This window comes from Acromyrmex echinatior, chromosome 16, assembly GCF_024713525.1.
Source record: "Acromyrmex echinatior isolate Ae372 chromosome 16, ASM2471352v2, whole genome shotgun sequence".
Taxonomy (NCBI): domain Eukaryota; kingdom Metazoa; phylum Arthropoda; class Insecta; order Hymenoptera; family Formicidae; genus Acromyrmex; species Acromyrmex echinatior.
The window spans coordinates 6,432,750-6,452,866 of record NC_141867.1 but is presented as its reverse complement, the minus strand read 5'-3'; the positions used below and the strand labels follow the sequence as shown (position 1 = coordinate 6,452,866).

General features: G+C 40.5%; 1 protein-coding gene and 1 long non-coding RNA gene across 4 annotated transcripts in view; one reads left to right on the top strand and one right to left on the bottom strand.

Annotated features, from left to right (window-relative positions):
- Positions 1-505: 505 nt before the first annotated feature.
- LOC105153220 (CUGBP Elav-like family member 3) overlaps positions 506-20,117 on the top strand; it is a 448,428-nt gene continuing 428,816 nt past the window's right edge. Inside the window, exon 1 of one of the 3 annotated variants that reach the window (XM_087414570.1) lies at positions 506-2,712. In XM_087414570.1, coding sequence (XP_087270696.1) covers positions 2,535-2,712 — 178 coding nt within the window. In that variant the 5' untranslated portion in view covers positions 506-2,534. The remainder of the gene's footprint in view (positions 2,713-20,117) is intronic. The other 2 variants (XM_087414569.1, XM_087414568.1) reach the window with 2 other exon arrangements.
- LOC147907095 (uncharacterized) overlaps positions 9,517-20,117 on the bottom strand; it is a 55,815-nt gene continuing 45,214 nt past the window's right edge. Inside the window, exon 2 of the long non-coding RNA XR_015547749.1 lies at positions 9,517-11,562. This is a non-coding gene — a long non-coding RNA (uncharacterized LOC147907095). The remainder of the gene's footprint in view (positions 11,563-20,117) is intronic.

Genomic DNA, 20,117 nt, shown 5'->3' with positions numbered 1-20,117 from the left:
ATATGTTACTTTTAATACGTCATTATATCTTTTTCTAAAATTGCATTTGATATATAATATATATAATGAAACTTCTGTTGAAGTTACATTAACAGAATTTCAAACAATATTGCTTCAGCTTCCTAATAATTATACACCCAGAGAAAAGATTTCTTTGCTATATGATTAAAGAAAAAATTGATTTGTGAAAAAATTTCTTTGATTCAAACATAATTATTTTTTAAAATCAAATAAAATTTATTTGATTAAAAAAATTATGTTTAAATTAAAGAAATTTTTTCGCAAATTAATGAAATTTTGTCTTTAATCATATAGCAAAAAAAATTTCTTTAAATCGAAGCAACCTTTTCTTTGGGTAATTCTTACAATTTTTTAGGAAAAGATACAACGATGTATTAAGTTCTTATATTCTTGTTAAAATTTAATAATTCGCTTTAACGTTTTTACGTATTTTTTAAAGTGAGCTTTTTGACTTTGCAATTACACGTAATCCCTAAATTTTATTATACCCTTCTTATCTCTTTTAGAACCGTTTCCCATCTTTCATTTCCGATAGTATCTTGCTCGATGATCGCCGGATCGATCACCATGATTAGAAAATCCGTTTTGCCAGAATCCAATTTCAGTGCGAATTCGGGTGAATGGGGCATCAGAGATTAAGGGCGGTCCGTGAAAATGGATGGTGCACATGCTGTTGGGGATGGTGGGTAGGCTAATAAGAGGGAGCAAAGACGCCCTCGCCTCGCTCGGCAAGGTCTCGGCAAAAGGGGAAATGTGCCCCCTCGTATACATCGAGATGGGGTGACGTCGTCGTAGGGGTGGCAACGCAGGACAAGATGGGTGGGATGGCCGTGTGTATGTGTGCGTAATTTCCCCGTGGACGGTGGCGTCAGGGCGCACGGTGCCGATCGGGCCGAGGGTCGTTCAACCATCAGTGTTGTCTCGTGTCTCGTGCAGCGTGTCGTAGTTTCTATTCTCTCGTGATCGTGAATGTGCCGTACTTGTGATCGTTTTAGATTAGGATATTGTCTAAGTAGAACGACTGATCGTCACAGTCGCCACTGTGAACTATCGGCAAACGCGACGGAAGTAATCTGCGCAACTGCCACCGGGCAGAGATATTCGACGTGATAAACTGGGTCTCGGAAACTAGATCAACCACGTATGCGAAATTAAGAATTAAAGGGGAAGCGCTCGGACAACTATACGCGTGGGAGTCGCACTACGAGTTATCGCTCTCTTGCTCTACTGAATTTCGTGATAAAATCACTGCGTGTTTGGCTGATATCACTGAATTCCACAGTGGCGGATAGCGAGATACTTTGTCGTCGCATCTAAAGAAACACATAAAAATATCTATGTTGTAAAAGTGTGGTTTCGTGATCATCGTGCTTCTGATCAATCTTGTGGTCGGATCAATTTGTTATCGGAATTATTTTGCGCAAATTTGAATTGGAAATATTACAAATCTTGTGACATCGAATAGGAAAAATCTTTTGTTACTGTTAGAAGTGATATGTCGAGTGATATCGATACTGTATTCGTTGAATGCACCGCGTGGTATTCACGCACATGCGCGTGAAATTGTCTATCTATAAGCTCCGATCAGCTGTAGACAAATGCGTATATGTTAGCACACATACACGATCACCCTGCATGTCGCTTGATTCCATGATATCGTAACGTAATGAAGGTACTGTCGATAATGGCTTAATTCGATTTTATCTACGTGCTTTTTATTCCGTGTGGGCATTCATAGTGGGCTTCCAATCTCGTATCATCACGTCTCTAATGCATACGAGTGTATCTTTAATAGTTGTCGACTATCTCTTGTGCCGTGTTGCAAAATTCATTAATCGTTGCGTGCGCATTATTGTGTCGGACTTTCTTCCGTCGGCTTTTCCTCCTATTCTCTATCTCCCTCGTTTTTCCCTCTCTCGTTCTTGTTAAACATTTGCTTTCTTCTTTGCCATCCGCATTAGCCATTCTCCACCCTCTTTACGGTGGTTTTATCTCGTTTCTGTATCCTTCTTTCCTTCTCTCGTTGTCCCCCGCCCACTCACGTCTCGCTCTGTTTTTCGTTCCTACAAAGATTACGTTATCGTGTATTTTTTATCGAGCTCCTGATTAAAACCACCCTCCCAACCACCCGTTAGCTCCTCGTTGCTTCGTGACTGCCGTTTTCGGCGAATAACGCCTTCGTTTCACGACAACCTTCTACTCCCTCGAAGACGAGAGTTAACGAGTTACCTCTGTGACGGCTAGTTTTTCCCCTTTACCCTCCCTGCTTTACCCTCTCTTCACGTGTCAAGTAGTCTCTGACTCCGTCGCGGTCGTGCTTTATACGCGTGGCGATAAGTAATCAACGAGCGCCATCGTCGTCTGAAGGCCATGTGATGATTAGTGTCTGTCTTTGAAGGCAGTGGGAAAAAGAGAAAAGTGCATAGTGCGGGTGCGTGAAAGGCAAAATTTGTGAGGGGAAAGGTGATAGCGAGACTTAGCTCCGTGAAACTTCATCTCGCTTGAGCCAAGAAATGCTGATACCCGTGTCGACGTCGCCGTCGTCCAGCAACGGCGAAGGAGCCATCAAACTCTTTGTCGGACAAATACCACGTCATCTCGAGGAAGACGCACTTCGTCCTATGTTTGAGGAGTTCGGCAAAATTTACGAATTCACCGTTCTCAAGGACAAGTACACGGGAATACACAAGGGTAAGGTTCCAAGAAGTAAGAAATATAAAATTTGTTGCGTAAATAATTTAGGAAATATCGCTTCTCCTTCCTAAGAATTTATAAAATGTCTGCTTCTTACGTTTGGTTAGAGAGGGAAACTATTAAGAAATGTCCTCGTTTCAGCGAGATGTCATTTAGCAGTAGCGCCACGTCGCACGTTAACGTTACGAAATTATTTTTACGAAGCACCGCAGTCGCCAGCCACTAAATCCAAGCGGCCGGGCGCTCATTAATTTTTCAGCCGCGCAAGGACACGTAGAACTCGTTGCGCCGAGTGAAGCGTAATTCCGGCGGTAACGATGAAGCAAGCAAGAGCACGCGCGCGCACGAGCGAGCGAGAGCACCCTCGGCGGCTTTCGAAGCGCGACCGGGAGATTAATCAGGATTTATTCTTTTGTCCCCCGCGACGTGGTGTATGGCGTCTGGGGAGCCGCGGTCAGGGTCGCGTGGAGAAGAGCGAGAAAGATAGAGGAGAAGAGAGATAGAGAGAGAAAGAGAGAGAGAGAGAGAGAGAGAGAGAGAGAGAGGGAGAGGGGGAAGAGGGACGAAGAGCCGTATAGCGGAAGGGAAGTCAGGGAAGGGCTCATGTGGGTGCGAGAGCGTGCTAAGCCGCGGCGAAACAATAAATTTCGCGGGCATTCACGTCGATCGCTGAGAGGATGAGCCGACGTCGACGATCGACGGCCTTTGTTGGCCGACCGTAAGCCACCCTCTCCTCCCTTCACCTCGATACAACACCCTACTGCGCGTCGTTTCCTCCTCGTCTCCCCGTCTCTGTTGTCCCCATCTCTCGCGCGATGTACCATCCAGACGTCGACGGATCTGATACAATGAGACAGCGCTCGCGGACGCGTTTCGGGCTGTTTCCGCGGCGGAAACTTGTTTCGGAAACGGGGACTTTAACACCGACGTGCCAGGTTACCAGTCACAGCCTCTCTCGGGAACGAGCTATCCAACGCCATCATTCGATCCCCGGTGCTCGAATTACGACAGAAGCGTGTTACGCGATACCATCGTATATGATGCTTGATGGTGAAGAGGAGGTGCAGGCGGGATGTGAGGGATATACGCGTAAAAGAGGGCAGGCGTCGAGAGGAAAGCTTTACCGTCGTCGCGCCCAGTATTACGGGTATGGTTGGGATTTTAGAAGGGTATTTGGAAAAATGAGACAACGCGCCCCGAGACCGGTTGGATCGTCTTCATGAATTGTACATCAGTCGGGAAAAACCGAGCGCCGAGCGATTCCGCGCGGAAATTCGGTCCCGGCGGTCGCTTCGTTATTCCGGAGCCGATTTTGTAATGGAGAAGTCATGTTATTCGATACTTATCAATAATGGAGGACGCGCGCGATATGGTGGCGAAAATTTCAAACGCTAGTTGTCCACGTAGCCGTATAAAGCTTAGCTTGAAAACGTGAGCGGCTGCCGCATAAAAATTCGCGGTTAGAAATTCGCCGGTTCTAGAAATAACGGACTTTTGCCGGGCTCTACGGACCACCGACGTTACCCTTCGGCGGCCTCCGTTTATTTAATTTGCAGGAAAAATGGCCGCAATCCGCTTGCCTGACCGTGTAGCGTCGGGTCGGCGGGGAGGAGGAAGGGGAAACGTAGGTATTTTACAATAAATATCCGGCCGATAAGCTGCACACAATCCCGGCGCACCGGAGAGGGATGAGGAGGGCAAGCGCATTTTTATTTTTGTAGGCATGCGGAATTTATGGTTGACGAATGGTCGTTCGAGTTTTTGCCTGGAAATAGCTCGTTAATCTTTCGAATTATCCTCCCTTCCAACTTCGTTGCCGCCACCGCTCTGCTCGCGGCATCCACGACTCAACGACTTTCCGTTGTTCAACGGCGGAAATATCGAGGTTCTGTATTTTCCTTGAATGACATTATAAATAAACATTCACAAAAAACGTTCATAAAATTTTTCAAATCTAAAATCTGCAGTATACATTTTTGGAAATGGAAACTTTACGACCGAAAAGCTGAAAATAATTCAACTCTGAAAAATTATATTTTTAAGATTTTATATTTGAATTACGTAATAATTTATAACCATCATTTAGTAAAGTAATAATTTTGTAAAATGAAACTTTAGTTATGTATAATCGGATATAAAATGTAAAAACATCCCAAGCGAGCGTTTATATAAAAAAATCAAGTAACTGTTTTCAGGTTAAAGCATTAGCTTTAACATGGGAATATACTCATATGATTTTTTTACGTAAAGAATTATCTGAAATGTTTTTGCACTCTAATTAAAATCACTATTATTAACAACATATTGTATACTATTAATTGTTTTTCGATTTATTAGTATTTGAAAACATTATGGATATGGATTTCAATCATAATTTTTTGAAAAATTAAATATAAATCAAACAAATATTAAATAATGGAATAAGCACGTTAAATAACTGATTATGATAGTAAGTTCTAAAAAAATAAAAATATATAAATAGAAATAAATAAATTATTACTGTAAGGTAAAATTGTCATAGGTAAAATTGTTAATCATTAAAGTTAAAATTACTAAAATTTTTTTGTGTTTTTTTTATGGAATTCCATATTTAAAGGTTCGTAAAGAATAGTTATTAAAACGGAAAAAAAATTAAACAATATCTCCACACATGAAACAATATTTTTCAATAATTCATATATTTTTGTCGTTGGCGTGTAAAAATACCTCAGATGATTATTGCCGAGTTAAAGTAATTTTATATTTTATGTTGCAAAGCATACGCTTCAATAAATCAATTTGCAAACTGTGCGTGTATATCTTTTAAAAATTTAAATACTTTTCAATGGTTACAATAAAGATTTGTGCCGAAACATATCGTCGGACTAGCGTATATTGATCTGGTTCACATTCGGTGGAACAAACGGTAGACGGGGGGGAATGATTTTATCAACGTCGAATCAAATGCATTCGCTCGCATTGACGCACGTCCACTAAATCAAATAATCCGTGTCTACATATATCATGTGCGTCGGACTTAAACCTGCACGGATACGAATCAACTACACTGCAGTCTTTTGCAATAATTTTGAAAATATGCTGCTGAAATATTACGGTGTTATCGAAATATTCATCATTAAAAAATAAAATGAATGCATAGTCAGTTTGTGAGATTAATTGCTGATCGTATATACATTGAACTAATTTATTTATGCTTCGTTACTAGAAAATAAGTTGCGATAATACCTCAATTAACTAGCAAATAAGAAGATAAATAATTTAGCAAGATTTAATACAATACACTGAAAAAAAATCGATATATTTATAAGCAAACTAAAATGTTACATATGATGTTTTTCCTCGACATTTATTGGTTATAAAAAAATTTTACTGTGATGACAAAATATATATTTCTGTAAAATATATCTCATTAATTGTAAAAAATGAAACACATAATTTATTTGCTATGAACAAAATTTTATTTCGTTTTATATTTAAATAAGAATTTATTGATCAGTGAAATAAAATATTTTGCAAATAAAGTTTCTAAGTATTTTTCTCAGTGTATCTATTAAAAGTTTGAAATCGTTTGTTTAAACTTCTAAATTCAAAAGTCTGATTTTCAATGACCAATTTAAACACATCGTATTTACGACATTCGTAATAAATATTCAGCAAGATACGCAATCGCAGAAATTACTGAACGTCGTTGCATGATGCGTTATATGGTTTTTCCTTAACAACCGTCTGCAAGCGGCCCGGAAAAGTTTCTTTTTGTTTCACCCTTTCACGGGACCACTGCGACACGAAGGTAGGAGGACGCGAAGGGACGAGAGGTCGGACCGAGTTAGGGAAAGGTAATGCTCGACGGTGACAAGGCTGCAACCGACACGGCAGTCTCGCAGTTTCGAAACAGCTCTCCAATTTTAATGAGACCCGTCTATTTCCCCGCGATTCTGTCTCCGTGTTACGGTTTATCTTTGTGTAATTATATTTTGATTCCCCCAGCTGCGCGCCGCGTCTCTTTTCGGTTCGTCTCATTCTCTCTTCGCCTCACGCAGCCGCGGATTTTCAGTTTGCCTCTTCGTTATTGTTATCAATTTATGCGTCTTTCCGTCCGTTTGCACCATCCAGAATATATGCGAGCGGTTAGTAAGCAAGCATTGCGTTCATTTCGTAACGGTACCAGAGGCTATTGTTCTCACTCTATCTGGAGACATAGTGACCTACCCTCGGTCTAGTTACCCTCCATTTCGTTCTCTTCGTGGCACGTTCGTCCTCGGATTGAATTTCGACTAGGGGTAAATAAGAAAAAGGAAATACTACTCCACCTTCGTCGACGAGAATCTGTTTTGTATCTTTATTCCGATGGCCGCTCCATTGGTCGCTACTTCGGCATCCGTACTTAATTATTAGGTAGTTACGATACTTCGGTGACCTTCTGTCGTCGATATTCGAGAGGCGTCCCCATCGTTTCTGTTCTCTCTTGTCCTGCTGCCAGCGTTGCTGTACTACGTACTAATGAGTGCGCTGAATTGTAACTTCGAAGGCGAGTAAGGAAATAATTTAGTTGTTTTGCTACAATCATGAATATTCGCGCAATTCATATTATGATTTATTAATCGAGTTACATATTTCGTCGTGGAAGATTACGACTAGCTTTTGTCCAGAATGAAGTAGCGCGGTTTTCTTACGATTTACTGTAACTTTTAAAGAATAAAGTGCTGGTTTTTCAATAATGAGGGTTTTGGAGTTATTGTCAATTCAATGAGGATCTAACAAAATGGGTGCATTTTCTTTCAATTGCGAGCACTCCCTCGTTCACGAGGGAGGATTTAAAGAGGCATCCTCTGTGTTCGACAGAGAGAGAGAGAGAGAGAGAGAGAGAGAGAGAGAGAGAGAGAGAGAGAGAGGGATTTGCCGGTATATACAGTATATCGATTCGAGTGATAACTACGAGTTTAACTCTCGCGAATGGTTTGCTCGTTTCAGCGTATTTAACAGCAGAGCGTACCAGAGGGCTCAGCTGCCGGGGTGGTTGGCACATGGGGACCATGGCACACGCCATTACAATGGCAACCAGCCCCACTACCGACCTTTCCGCAATCTCCCTTCTCTTTTCCTCTTTTTGTCTCTCTCTCTCTCTCTCTCTTTCTCTCTCTCCTTCTCTCCGCTTCTCTTTCTCCCTCGTTCTCTCAACGCGAGGTGCACGAGGGCTGTCCGTTCGTCTGTCGGTCTCCCCCGTCGCGTGCACGGACGTATGTTATCCTACTTTTTTGCCGCAGGCTCTCTACATCCGTCTCTCTTTCCGTCCTGTCCGACCGATCGATCGAGAGTGCATACATCGCACTCTCACTCATTGGGAATTGGTGAGATCATACGACAATGTTAGCGTTCATGATGAAACGTTGTACCCGCTTGTCACGTGAAAATCTGTCGACAATATTCTTTGCATGATCAAACGATTCTTATCGCGGAAACTAATGCACGTTATAGCGTGTAATTCTATGTAAATATTAGAATGACATAAAATAAGATTTTATTATAATCTAAATTGAAAATTCAAATGAAAATTTAATGTAAAACGTTTCGCATAGCAATTTCATCCATTATAATGATTCATAATCGTTTTGCATCTAATAATGTGAGAATATATTGGGAAGAAAAGAAATCCAAGCCTACATTCTTCTATCATCGTATCACGTCGCTTCTATTATAGGGAAGATCGGGGACAAAAATAACATTTTAACTTTGAAATTATAACAGTTAAAATATAATATTTGTATTAAAAAAATATGTATCTTTAGATGTAGAATTTATTTAGCTACAAAATTTTCTTTTTTTAATTTTTTTATGCACTGAGAAAAATGATTTGGTTGGATTAAATAGTAATTCTGATGAAACGAGTCAGAATTTTTCTGATTCGTTTATTTTTCTGATTAAATCTACTAAAATTCTAGTTGAGATAACTAGAATTCTGATTGATATAATTATTCTGGTAAAAATAAGAATTCTAGTAAATATTTTATCAGAAATATTGTATGAATCAGAATTCCGGTTATCTCAACTAGAATTCTAATAAATTTAATCAAAAAATTCTGATTCGTCCATTTTCAACCACAAATTTTTTTCAATGTGTAACTAGAAAAAAACTTATGTTTGTTTAAAGACTATGGGCGGTATTCATAGCCCGTTCTTATCTCAAGATTGTTTTAAATAATGTCTTAAGACGCTAATATGACCCTCTGATTGGTTCATGACATTTTAAGACTGTACTTAAGACGGTCTTGAATATAAGATTTCACTATGAATTCTACCCTCTGAAGAATTTTGTTACAACCGTCCCAACTCCCAACCTTGTAGACGTATGTAACAGTAGAGGTGGATAATTGTACCACCACGTTTTGCCAGAGGTACATAACACAATTACATAAGTCATACTCTTTCTTGCAGTTATATGAATGGATAATTGATCCTTTATATTCTCTTTAAATGTCTGTTTGTATAAAGACATTTCTTTTATATAATTTTTCTCTTATCTGTCTTGCGTTTTTTTGTTAACAGCATTTTATGAAGAAAAATACAAATAACATTGTACAAAATAATATTAAAATCAAGTAAATTCGAGGATAATTGTAACGTTACAATTGACTCCAGGCATCGATGTTACTATTATTGTTAATGTATTTTATGATTTATAGTAAATTTTTTAAATAAAAACCTAAATAAAAATCAACTCAAATGTGCGAACTATTACCGCAGATAATCATTAAAATACATTAAGATAATACATTATACTTTCGTTGTAAAGAAAAAAAATGATTTTTGCATGCAATAAAACTTATTTGACGTATGAAAAAAATAATTTTCACGCTTTTGCACTCATGCACCTTCCGCGAGAAACAGCATGTAACGATTCAATGCCGATCTGTCTACAGAATTTTATCATACAGCCGCATACACATATCTATTATAGCTTAAGAAATATTAACGATGTTACTATTGTCCCTTTGTTACTTTTGTCTCCGATCTTTTCTACATATCGATAGTCTTGTCCTGTGAAAGCATATGAACAATGCGAAATTGAGAATATAATATGCGAATAGGTTGTTTCGGCATAAACATCAGGCGAGAGAAGTGAGAGAAAGAAAGAAAAGGAGCAAGAAAGCCGAGGGCGCGATGGTGGAATGGGTTATGGGCGAACATTCGCGTAAGAAGGATTTGCACGATAGAAGGGGAAAGACGCTGGGGAAATAAGGTAATACCTGCGGCTTTGTCTCGATCGGGGGCAAGGAGAGTCGCTGTAAAGGAAAATACGGAGAATAAGTAGTGCTGCCTTTCTCTTCTTTCTTTCTTTCCATCTTTTTCACTCCTCCCACTCCCTCTCCTCCTCTGGTCTTTCGTTATTACATCGAAAGGAGAGCAGACAGGCCGCACGGCTATTGCGCTGGTATCAAACTAAAATTACGCTCTCGCACGGCACGGGGCAGTAGAGAGAAGAAGTTCAGGCCGCCCGGCGCTCGCCGAAGCCGCCTGCCGGAAAATTCCGGGCCGTCGAACGCGAAGAATGGGAATTCCCATCGAGGTAGCGACGGGAGGATCTCGAGATGGGAAGCATAACCGCTGCATTTCCCGCCGTTCGTTGTTCCGGCGGACGCGAAATCCGCGCAGTGCGGTTGCAGCGGTGCCGTCAGGATTCATTCGCACGGGAACAGGAATTTTTTGGAATATTGTGCATTTTTAACATTACAAATTATTTTTATTTCAGTAGGCATACTTAAAAGATATATACATTAATCTTTACTCGTTAATTATTTAGAGAAGAATATTAATCGTCAAGGATATGGAAACTATCTTTTTCTACATTACATATATTTATTACGTTGAAGACACTTTTTGAGTTATAAATTTTTTATATTATTATTATTTCGATAGACAGATAAAACTTAAAAGACAGATACAATTCATTTTTAATTGTTAAGAATTGATAAAAACATTAGTCATCAAGGATATGAAATGTAGCCTTTTTGCAATACAAATTTTACGTAAGATATAATTTTATTTATATATACAGTATTTATTTAAAAAATAAGCACATACACTGTACAAATTTTATGAAAGTAAAAATTAGACTCATTTCTCAGTTAAAGGTTTAAGAACTTGTGATGATGTCGTATAAAACGAACAGGAACGAACAAGAACTAGTTATATAAAAAAGTTTTACATGTGCCATAGCTTGAAACGACAGAAGAAACTTTTTCGCTGTTATCACTACAACATAAAGCTAGTGTTGTGTACAAATTAAAATATGTACTGAACTTTCTCGCGTATGCACGCTTTTTTTTTAAATACCAAATAGTGTTTACTGTAATTTGTATTTTAGAAATACGATATTATCGCGTTTTTGTGCAAAACCAACAAATATTCTCCGCTGGCTGCACGAACAACGGCTATATTTGTACGTGGTTAGACCTTAAACGTGATAACCGCTACCCAACTGAAATTATTTTATACGATGCACGCGAGCGGCCGAATTTTCATGCGCAACTTAAATATTAGCGTCATTTTAGGTTCGCACACACAAGTGATTAATAGCCCAGTACATGAAATAATTGAGACTGTAGGAAGAACGTCGTACCTTTCCCGGTAGCAAGATTCCTCTTTTACTCCTTCGTCGTCGTCTATATTCACTCTTCAGTTTAGGAGACGTGCTTTCCCCTCCTTCCATCCCTTCTTCCCTTCGTAGTCTAATGTCTTAATCTTCCGTGTGTGAAGAATTGTGCCGGGCCAAATGAAATTTGCATAGTCGTTACCAGCCCTCCTTTACCGAGCGATAGTTCCGTAGATCCGCCCCAAGCTCTTTTGGCTCTGAGAAAAGAAGACTGGTACAATGATCCGTTTGATTGCTTAGGATAACATTCTTTTCTTCGGTGATCCGAATTTTCAATGAAGAAAATTTTAAGAAATACACATTTTTATAATATGGCTATTACATATAAGAGACACACAAAAATATAAACAAAATCACAATTTTTCTCTGATTATATTCCGTCTTTTTAATCCAATTTCAAAAAAAAGATCTTAATTTTGCACATTATGCTTCTATATTGCAAGAGGCTATAATAAATATTTGCCATTCAATCGAATCAATCAAATTGTTATAAAAGTACATGTCGCTTTACTACGTCGTACGCTACGGTTCTCAGTAAATAAATTATGTATGTGGTGAGCGCGCCAAACGTTTCTGGATTTCCAAGTTATATCCAATGTGATAACGTGGATAAGGACATCTCTGGGTTCTCGATCGATCTTTAATAAGCGTTCTGTTCCAAGGATAAGGATTCAGAGTGTATTGCAGGGGAGCCATCGTGTTGTCGGAGCGCACGGTATAGAACATAGGGGTAACGTAGAACGCGTTGGCTAGGTCAGGAGGTTTAGGAGCTACGGAACCGATAAGGGTTTGCCAGGCATGCTCGTTAACGACTATGTAAATTGACGGGTCTATTTATTCTAACCATCGTTATCGAAAGCGCTAGATGAAGAAATCAGAAGCCGGTAGTACGGGCCATCGCTCTTCGTGACGCTACAATCAATTACACTGATATTGCATTAAAGCGCGATTATTCCAATGAGGGTTTATTATTTGCGATCTAAAATTTCGAATTAATTTTGGTACATGCTTTTCCACTGCACTCATCGATACTACATTTCCATCGTCATTGATAATATACGCGTCTTATGCCGAGCGAAATCGCAAATAAATTTAGTGCCGGCAAAATAGCTTTCTCGATAGGTACTCGATAAGAGAGTAAGAGGAAGAGAGAGACAGCACGGGCTATCATAACGCGCTGTCCAACCATTTTATTGCAATGCTAAAGTAGGTATTGATCCGAATCTAGGAGAATCACGAACTAAGGTGCTCGACGACCATCGATCCGTCGTAGGGGGATGAGATGAAGGGAGAAGAGGAGGAGGAGGGTAATCATTTTCCGTGTCCTCCTGCTCCTCTTTCTCCTCTTCCTCCTCCTTCTCTTCCTTCTCGTCCGTCGGTTATCCGAATTGGGTTCGAGAGGGTCTCGTAGCAAAGTTGGGGACTAGGAGAGGACACAAACACCTCCGTTCGGGCTATGAGGAGGAGAAGGGTTCAGTAGGGCCTCTACTGGCGAGGAGAGGCGAAGAAGATTGAAGGAGGAAGAAGAGGAGGAAAAGAGAAGAAGCGAGAACACTCTCCATGTCTTTCTCGCTCTCTCTCCCTTTCTCTCTCACTCTCCTTCCTGCTTTCGAACGAGAGGATGCATGAGAGACTGCTCCAGACCGTGGAGAGCGGAGAGAGGGTGCTGCCTTGGGGTTCATTATTCAGGGCTATTGATTTCCATCCACCTCCTACCATCAGCCCACCCAACGCCACCGGCGACCGTGAGTGAGGGAGAAAGAGGGATTGAACGATGGAGATGGAACGAGAGCGAGATTGACGGGTGGCTGTTCTCTCTTGCGAGTTTCCTATCTCTCTTTCTTTCTCTTCCTTAGACCCTCAACATTTCTGCTCCCAGCATGCTGCGTCAACCTACATACTGACTGACATCTGTTAAACCGAGCCGCTCGTTCATGACGAGCTTGCGTCTTATAATATTGGTCCGTTGCTTATGGCGCCCCTATTTAATCCGTTTATCGATTGGACATTAAGTCGATAAGATCAATTTTGAGGTGGAAAATGGAAATCCGTGAACGAATAATTGATTGTAACACGTGTCTATTTTATTTTAAAATAATATTTGTCAGATTTATTTATGAAAATATGCGGTTTACATGCATATTGTTATAGACAATATATATAAAAGGAAGGAATATATATTGATAAATTATGATATACAATAATATTATTACAAATATATATATATATATATATATATATATATATATTAGGTGTTGGAATTAATTCGTAGCGTTTTTAATGAAAGAATGTTATTTATTTCACATGAGCATTAAAAAATACATTAATGAAAGTACTTCCCATCACTTGTAAAACGCTACGAATTAATTCCAACACCTAATATATATATATGTAATAACAGTATTATAATAATTACTGAAATAAATCAGAATTACTTTTTGTACAAATTGTTTGTGAAAAATTTCTGATAGATACGAATCAACCTATAAATGTAGGTGACAAAAATATATGTAGAATAATGTTCGGTACTAAATTCGCTTCTCTTTCTTTCTCGAAATTGTCTACTTTTGCACATTCTCGCGGAGTAGCGTTATCCTTGCCGATCCTTCATCTCGGATTCGGATTTCTCCGTCGTTTCCTATGGAGTTGACGGAGTTGGGAAGAAACTTCTACCGAAACTTTCCACCCATAACGACGGTCCGATAGGGCTCCCAAGCTTTCTCTTCGGAATTTCATGCCCTGGGTTTCCTGTTTGTGGAGGATCAGCTTGAGGATCATGGATAATACCGCAAGACCAACGGCCAATCGGTTTTATCCCTTTGTTTTCAAATCAGTATAGATAAAATATCGCATCGTCTACCCGACGAGAAATTCGTGCTTTATCGTTTCGATGATATACGTTATTAAATCTTTTCATTAAATGTATTTCATTCGTAATGTATACGCGGTCATGTTAACATCATGGTACATTTACAATGAATGATTATTAATTGAAGCGAATATGGCAAAAATAATTTAATATTAATATACAAAATAATTCAATATTAATATATGAACTGTTTTATTAACAATCGTATAAAGTTATAATCATATAATTTTTATATTGTTAAATGAATTTTATGTGTTTTTCTTATCTCTTTTTTATCTGAAAATAAAATTTAGTCACCATTCAATGTGTTTATCAAACATTCTTTAATAGTAAGTTATTAGAATAATTAGAGCGACGAGATTTATTGGTATGTCTGACCATATTTCGCTTTTACTACTTACTCCAAATAGAAATATGAATTTGTGAAGATTCTGGCAGTTGTGTATCATTATACATTGAATATTTCGTAGATATTTCTGTATTATATCGATTTCTAACGTTCCTGTATTATTTATTAGAACTTATTATTTTAAAAATAATGTGCAATATTTTTATTATCATACAATTCTTCATCACAGAAAATAATTCCAACTTGTCTCAATTAAAGGATGTATTAATTTATATATCTTGTTTTTTTACCATATTCTTTTCTTTATTAATCTTTATATGTTCTGAAAAAAAAAAGTTATAAATTCTATCAGAATCACATGCAAGATCGAACACACTTCAGATTACGATATGCACGTGTACAATCAATTACTAGTCACAGGTTTCTCGTTTTTCCTTCTCGAAATTGATCCAGTATGCGGAAGCAGCACGGGTTTGTTCTCTTTGACCGTGCCCAACGTGACGTAACGTAAAACCCCATTAGGTGTTAGCTCCTCCGTCGACGGTTAAACCGTTACTCGGCTGCCGTTCGTAGGTGGAACGAGACGCGCCGGCAGTATTGGTGGACGGGATATATACGTAGTCAGCGTTGGCAGAAAGAGAGAGAAAGAGAGAGAGAGAGAGAGAGGGAGAGAGAGAGGAGGGGGGAGGGAGGAGAAAGAGGGAGAGAAAGCGAACACATCGGCGCGCAGGGTTGTACTGGCACTGTGCCTATAGGGATTGCAGCCGCCGCGGGCGCCGGCGCGAAACCGTCGCTCGCGAGACCACCTCCGCGTGGTGGGCTCGTGACGTCAGCTATCCTCAGTGTGCGGAGAGCGACCGCAGTGTACACCATCTCCACGTTTTGGTAAAGGAGGCGGCGTCGTTGCCGGAGTGCACGAGTTGTACATCGCCGTTGATCGTACGACGATCAGCTGGAGAGACGCAGCTTGTCGTAGCCCCCTTCATTTTCCCCCCATCCCCTTCCGTCGTCGTCACCCTCCCTGTCGTCGGTTCGTGATCCGGAGGGATCTGTAACGAGACCTGATACACGCACACGAGGATTTCGGACGGATTTTCGTCGGTGGGAGAGGACGCGCCGTCGTCGCCGCCAGCCGCTCGACGAACTCGCGTTATTTTCTTCCCGCGGCTGGCCCGCCGTCCGCTCGTCACTCTGCTCCGTTTCGCTCCGCTCCGAAGTGACGCGGCTCTTTCTCCTTGATGTGTACGACGACGACGACGAGGCGGAGGACGGTCGGTAGTCACGCGGACGACGCTCTCGCCGGCGATACCAGCGTTTCAGAGTCGAGTGACACCTAGCACGAGGAGGGTTCGTTGCGGGGACAACAGGGTGGCGAGTTCGGTACGACGATATTTCCCCCGCGTATCGGTGGTGATGTTATCGATGTTTTTCCCTCGTGACGTTGGTGTTTAAACGTAACGAGTACTGACCACGCGCGACGTTGTCGGGCTCTCTCATTCAAACCGCGAGCTTACGATTTAGTGCTATTTCTTCGTTCCTCGTTCTAAGACACGAGATTCGTTCCATCGCTCGGTGCACCGCGAATCAACTCGACGTTTTCGTAGACCAGTCAGTTCAAGCGTGATCGAGGACACGTGGACTTGGAGCGGATCGCTCTTAGCTCACGTGGTTGTCGGCTGCGACGTACCGGCGGCGCTCGTGGTCGTACGACTGCGATTCTCGCGTATATTCCGCGCGTAGTTTAACTCGTTGTGAGTGATTACACGAATAGGAGAATTTTTTTCCTCCTTGAGCAGTACTTGATATTCATGGTGCCTCTGGCACGATCAACGTTAAATCTGAACGTGAACGTGAACTGTACTCGGTGAGTGTTTGCTTGTGAGGACAAGCGTTTCGTTTGTGCGCGACTACAACGCGTTCCCCATTCAATCGTTGACGAACGAAGCGTACATGTCGCGAATAGAAGGAGAGGGATGACGACGAACGACCATCGCGATTCCGTTGAAGGGGACAACGTGGACTCGTGAAGAACGGCGAACGCGATTGTGTGACTACAAGACGAGAGACACGGCGGATCCATTCGTGGCTTGCGACTCTTCGTGGGACTTCCGAGATCCGCAAGCACGCGGAATCAACCAGGCAGCGTGGAGCGCTCGGCGATTGTGTGGCCGCGCGCCGCGGACCTTTATCTCTATCAACCAGGTATTGAATATAACCCAGGAAAATTACTTCTCGCCCGCAATCCAATTAGCAAGCTATTGCGTATACCATATGCGTACGATACACTATTATTTTCTTTAGTTTCCCTAGTCAATGTATAAAGTTTGGAATGGGTACAGTTTCTATAGGTATAGTTTCTATAGAATATCATAGATATGTATATAGTTCTATGGAATTATTACATAGTTCTATAATTTTTATAGGTAAAGTTTCTGGAATATAGGAACACGAGCACATACAGTATGCACATACGGCTATTCTTAAAATTGTTGCAAATTTTTATCATCTATCTGGTAGAATTATTGTATGATACAAACACTCAGACATCTTATAATGTAACAAGCTTCTTAAATTATTCCTGAAATATTTCATTACTATGCTCCTTTTAGTAAAACTAGTCGAATAGTTGGGCTTTACGTGCTTGAAATGACAGTAGGATGTTATTTTTCCACGGGAAGAGCTACTTTGCATCGCTTGCTGTATATCTATTTATGAAGGGCGCGAAGGATGGAAATGAAAAGGGATAAGTTATTGCGTAGATACTTGACACGATTTATGCTCCGTGGGCTATCCTCGTTTTAATATCCGCTCCCACGAATTTTACATTTTCTACCTTCACAATTTTACATGACGGCGCAAGCCTCGAAAAAAGATGGCGAAGAACTTCTCGCGGTATGTCGGCCCATTCTTCAGTGACTACAGCTGCGAGCTTTCGCCGCTTCGCGGGTGCATTCTTGCACCGTCGTCTGTGGGAACATATTCCAAGTATGCTCAATAAGATTCATATCCGGTGACAAAGGATGTGCTATTTTTCCCGTGACGTTGCATGCTTTGAGTGTTTTTCAGCGAAACGCGTATTTTTCACGAGTCGAGGCATATCTCTTATGACGATAATGAAATCTATCGGTAATGTTTTACTAATATATATGTGCGTGTGTGTATGTGTGTGTGTGTGTAGAAGCTAGTGGAAAAATTAATGGAACCGACTGAGATTTGAACTTGGGATCCCTTATTTACACACACACACACACACACACACACACACACACACACACACACACACACACACACACACACACACGAGATAAAAAAGAGAGGAGTGAAAAAGAGAAAGAGAATGATCCATTTATAAGAGCATAAAATATTAACAAAACGAATTCTGGCGAAATGCTAATGATATATCAGTAGTGTAATATCTCCATACCGCATAAATATTCTAAGCATCAAATTCGTGCTCCGAAAGGGAAATGGCTAGTGGGCGAGCTGGGAAAAGTTTAAAGGTTACTGATTTTCGGTCAGATTGAACGAAGTGGTAAGCTATCTCCTTCGGATCTTTTCGAGCTGTGGTATAGGTTTACGGATTTCCAAATAAGTTACGCGCGGTGGAAATTGCTGGATAAAATCGGGAGAATCGGTACGATTAAATTTTCGCGTTTTTCGTTTACCTCGTGCACTTGACGCCCGGTGCCACTTGAGTTTTGGTTTTGGCAGCGCCTCCAAAAGTGTTTCTCTATATTTGCAATCGAGGCAGGTTACAGCCTGACCCGAATCCTTAAGCCAGACCACGGTCACGGGATGCCTCGGCGAACAGGCACGTAGTAACCTACACGCCAGGCTGTGCCAGGAGCTTCTTCCTTTCTTTCTCCTTTTCTGCTGCTCGGTTTATTCCTTTCTTTCCCATGAACCTCGTCTGAAATTTCGCCTCTGGTCGGTCCGCTCCTTTCTCTACACTTCGCGAGAATACTCGATATAAAAAGCGACCAAGTCTAGATATTATATGAGCTAAAGGAGACTTTGAAGCAAATATAGAATAAATATATTAAATGAAAATTCTACATCCGCCAGTATTGTTTCTCCATATTAAAATTTACTCTTTGCCGCTACTTTGAAATATTTTCTCGAGTAAGAAGAACATTATATTCTGTAGCATTGATTATTTCCTATAGTGCTAAATTTTACCTTTGTTAGTTCTACGAAATCTTTTGTCATGAAATAATGATATTTTACAGCAAAGAAAATCTAATCTCATTCGTATTATTCTTCTGTTCTATGCTCTTTCTATCGAAGCGATTGGTTTCTTTTTTTTGTTGTAACATAATATCCTATCGCAATACTTGAAGAGGTCTTCAGTATTCCGAACGCATTTCCAACGCGATGTTGGTAAAGAGTCGCACTTGTTGGTGTCCAGGGACATGGGGACATTGGACGTGGAACACCGAAGAGCCGGTAGAGAAAAGGTAGTAGTGGTAGAGGGCGAGGATCGTACTCGGAGGAACACTGGAAAGCGAAGCGAGTGCGCGGTGGTCAGCCCTGGAGGGTCTCTTGGGAGATTTCTGGACCGCAGTCCTAAATCAGGTTTCATTCCCCTGGCGAGTCTCTGGCACCTCGAACCCTTTCTCTGTCCATCCTTCTCTCTCACTCTCTCTTTCTTTCCCTCTTGTACTTGTTTGCGATATATCGAATAAAGCGTACGAGTGACTCGCTGCAACTGCTTTTTTTTTCTATGTCTGACAATTTTCTTCTACGTGCCGAATAGCGTGAAAGACGAAGAATAATCCAAGCTGAAGAAATACTCAAATACCACGACCTATAGATTGGACGATCAGTCTTCTATCATTTCGGTTCAATTTTTCGAAATGGACCACGAGAACGTTCTTTCTCGCGGATTAGCTTTGATCGTAGTATTATCTCGCGTGTGAATGTGTAAAGTCGAAGGTAATGAGAACATCGCTATAGCGAGGGGATGATCGTTCGGCCGGGAGATCTGTACTAGGCACATGCATTATCACAAACGATATCGCCGCAGCGCAGGCGTGGGTTACACACACTAATACCACACATTCGAAGACACGTGCGCGTAATAAGATAGCGAGAACACGCTCCGATACGAGACATTGCAGGAACGAAGGGAGGTAATTTCTCGTCTTGTGCAAATAACTTCCTCAATCTTCCTCGGTCTTATCGACAGCTTTGCAGGAGGTGGAGCTTAATCCTTCGCGCATTTATAAATTTTCTAGGAATCAGTAATAATTTGCAGCAATATTTTGCGTCTTCTTTTTATCATCACGCAATTACACATGTAAAAATGATACTGATATTTATATAATATGTACTGGAGTGCAAATAAATTAATGACACTAGTTTACAAATTTTAAATAATTTTTAATGCAAAAAAGAAACAATTATTATTAATGTATTTTGGGGTACTGAGTTCGAATCTGCCGCTAGAAAAATTTTATCAGATCGAATTTTTAAATTATAGCATGTCAATTTTAAGATAAAACATTTATTTTTAAGATGTATTTTACGATACA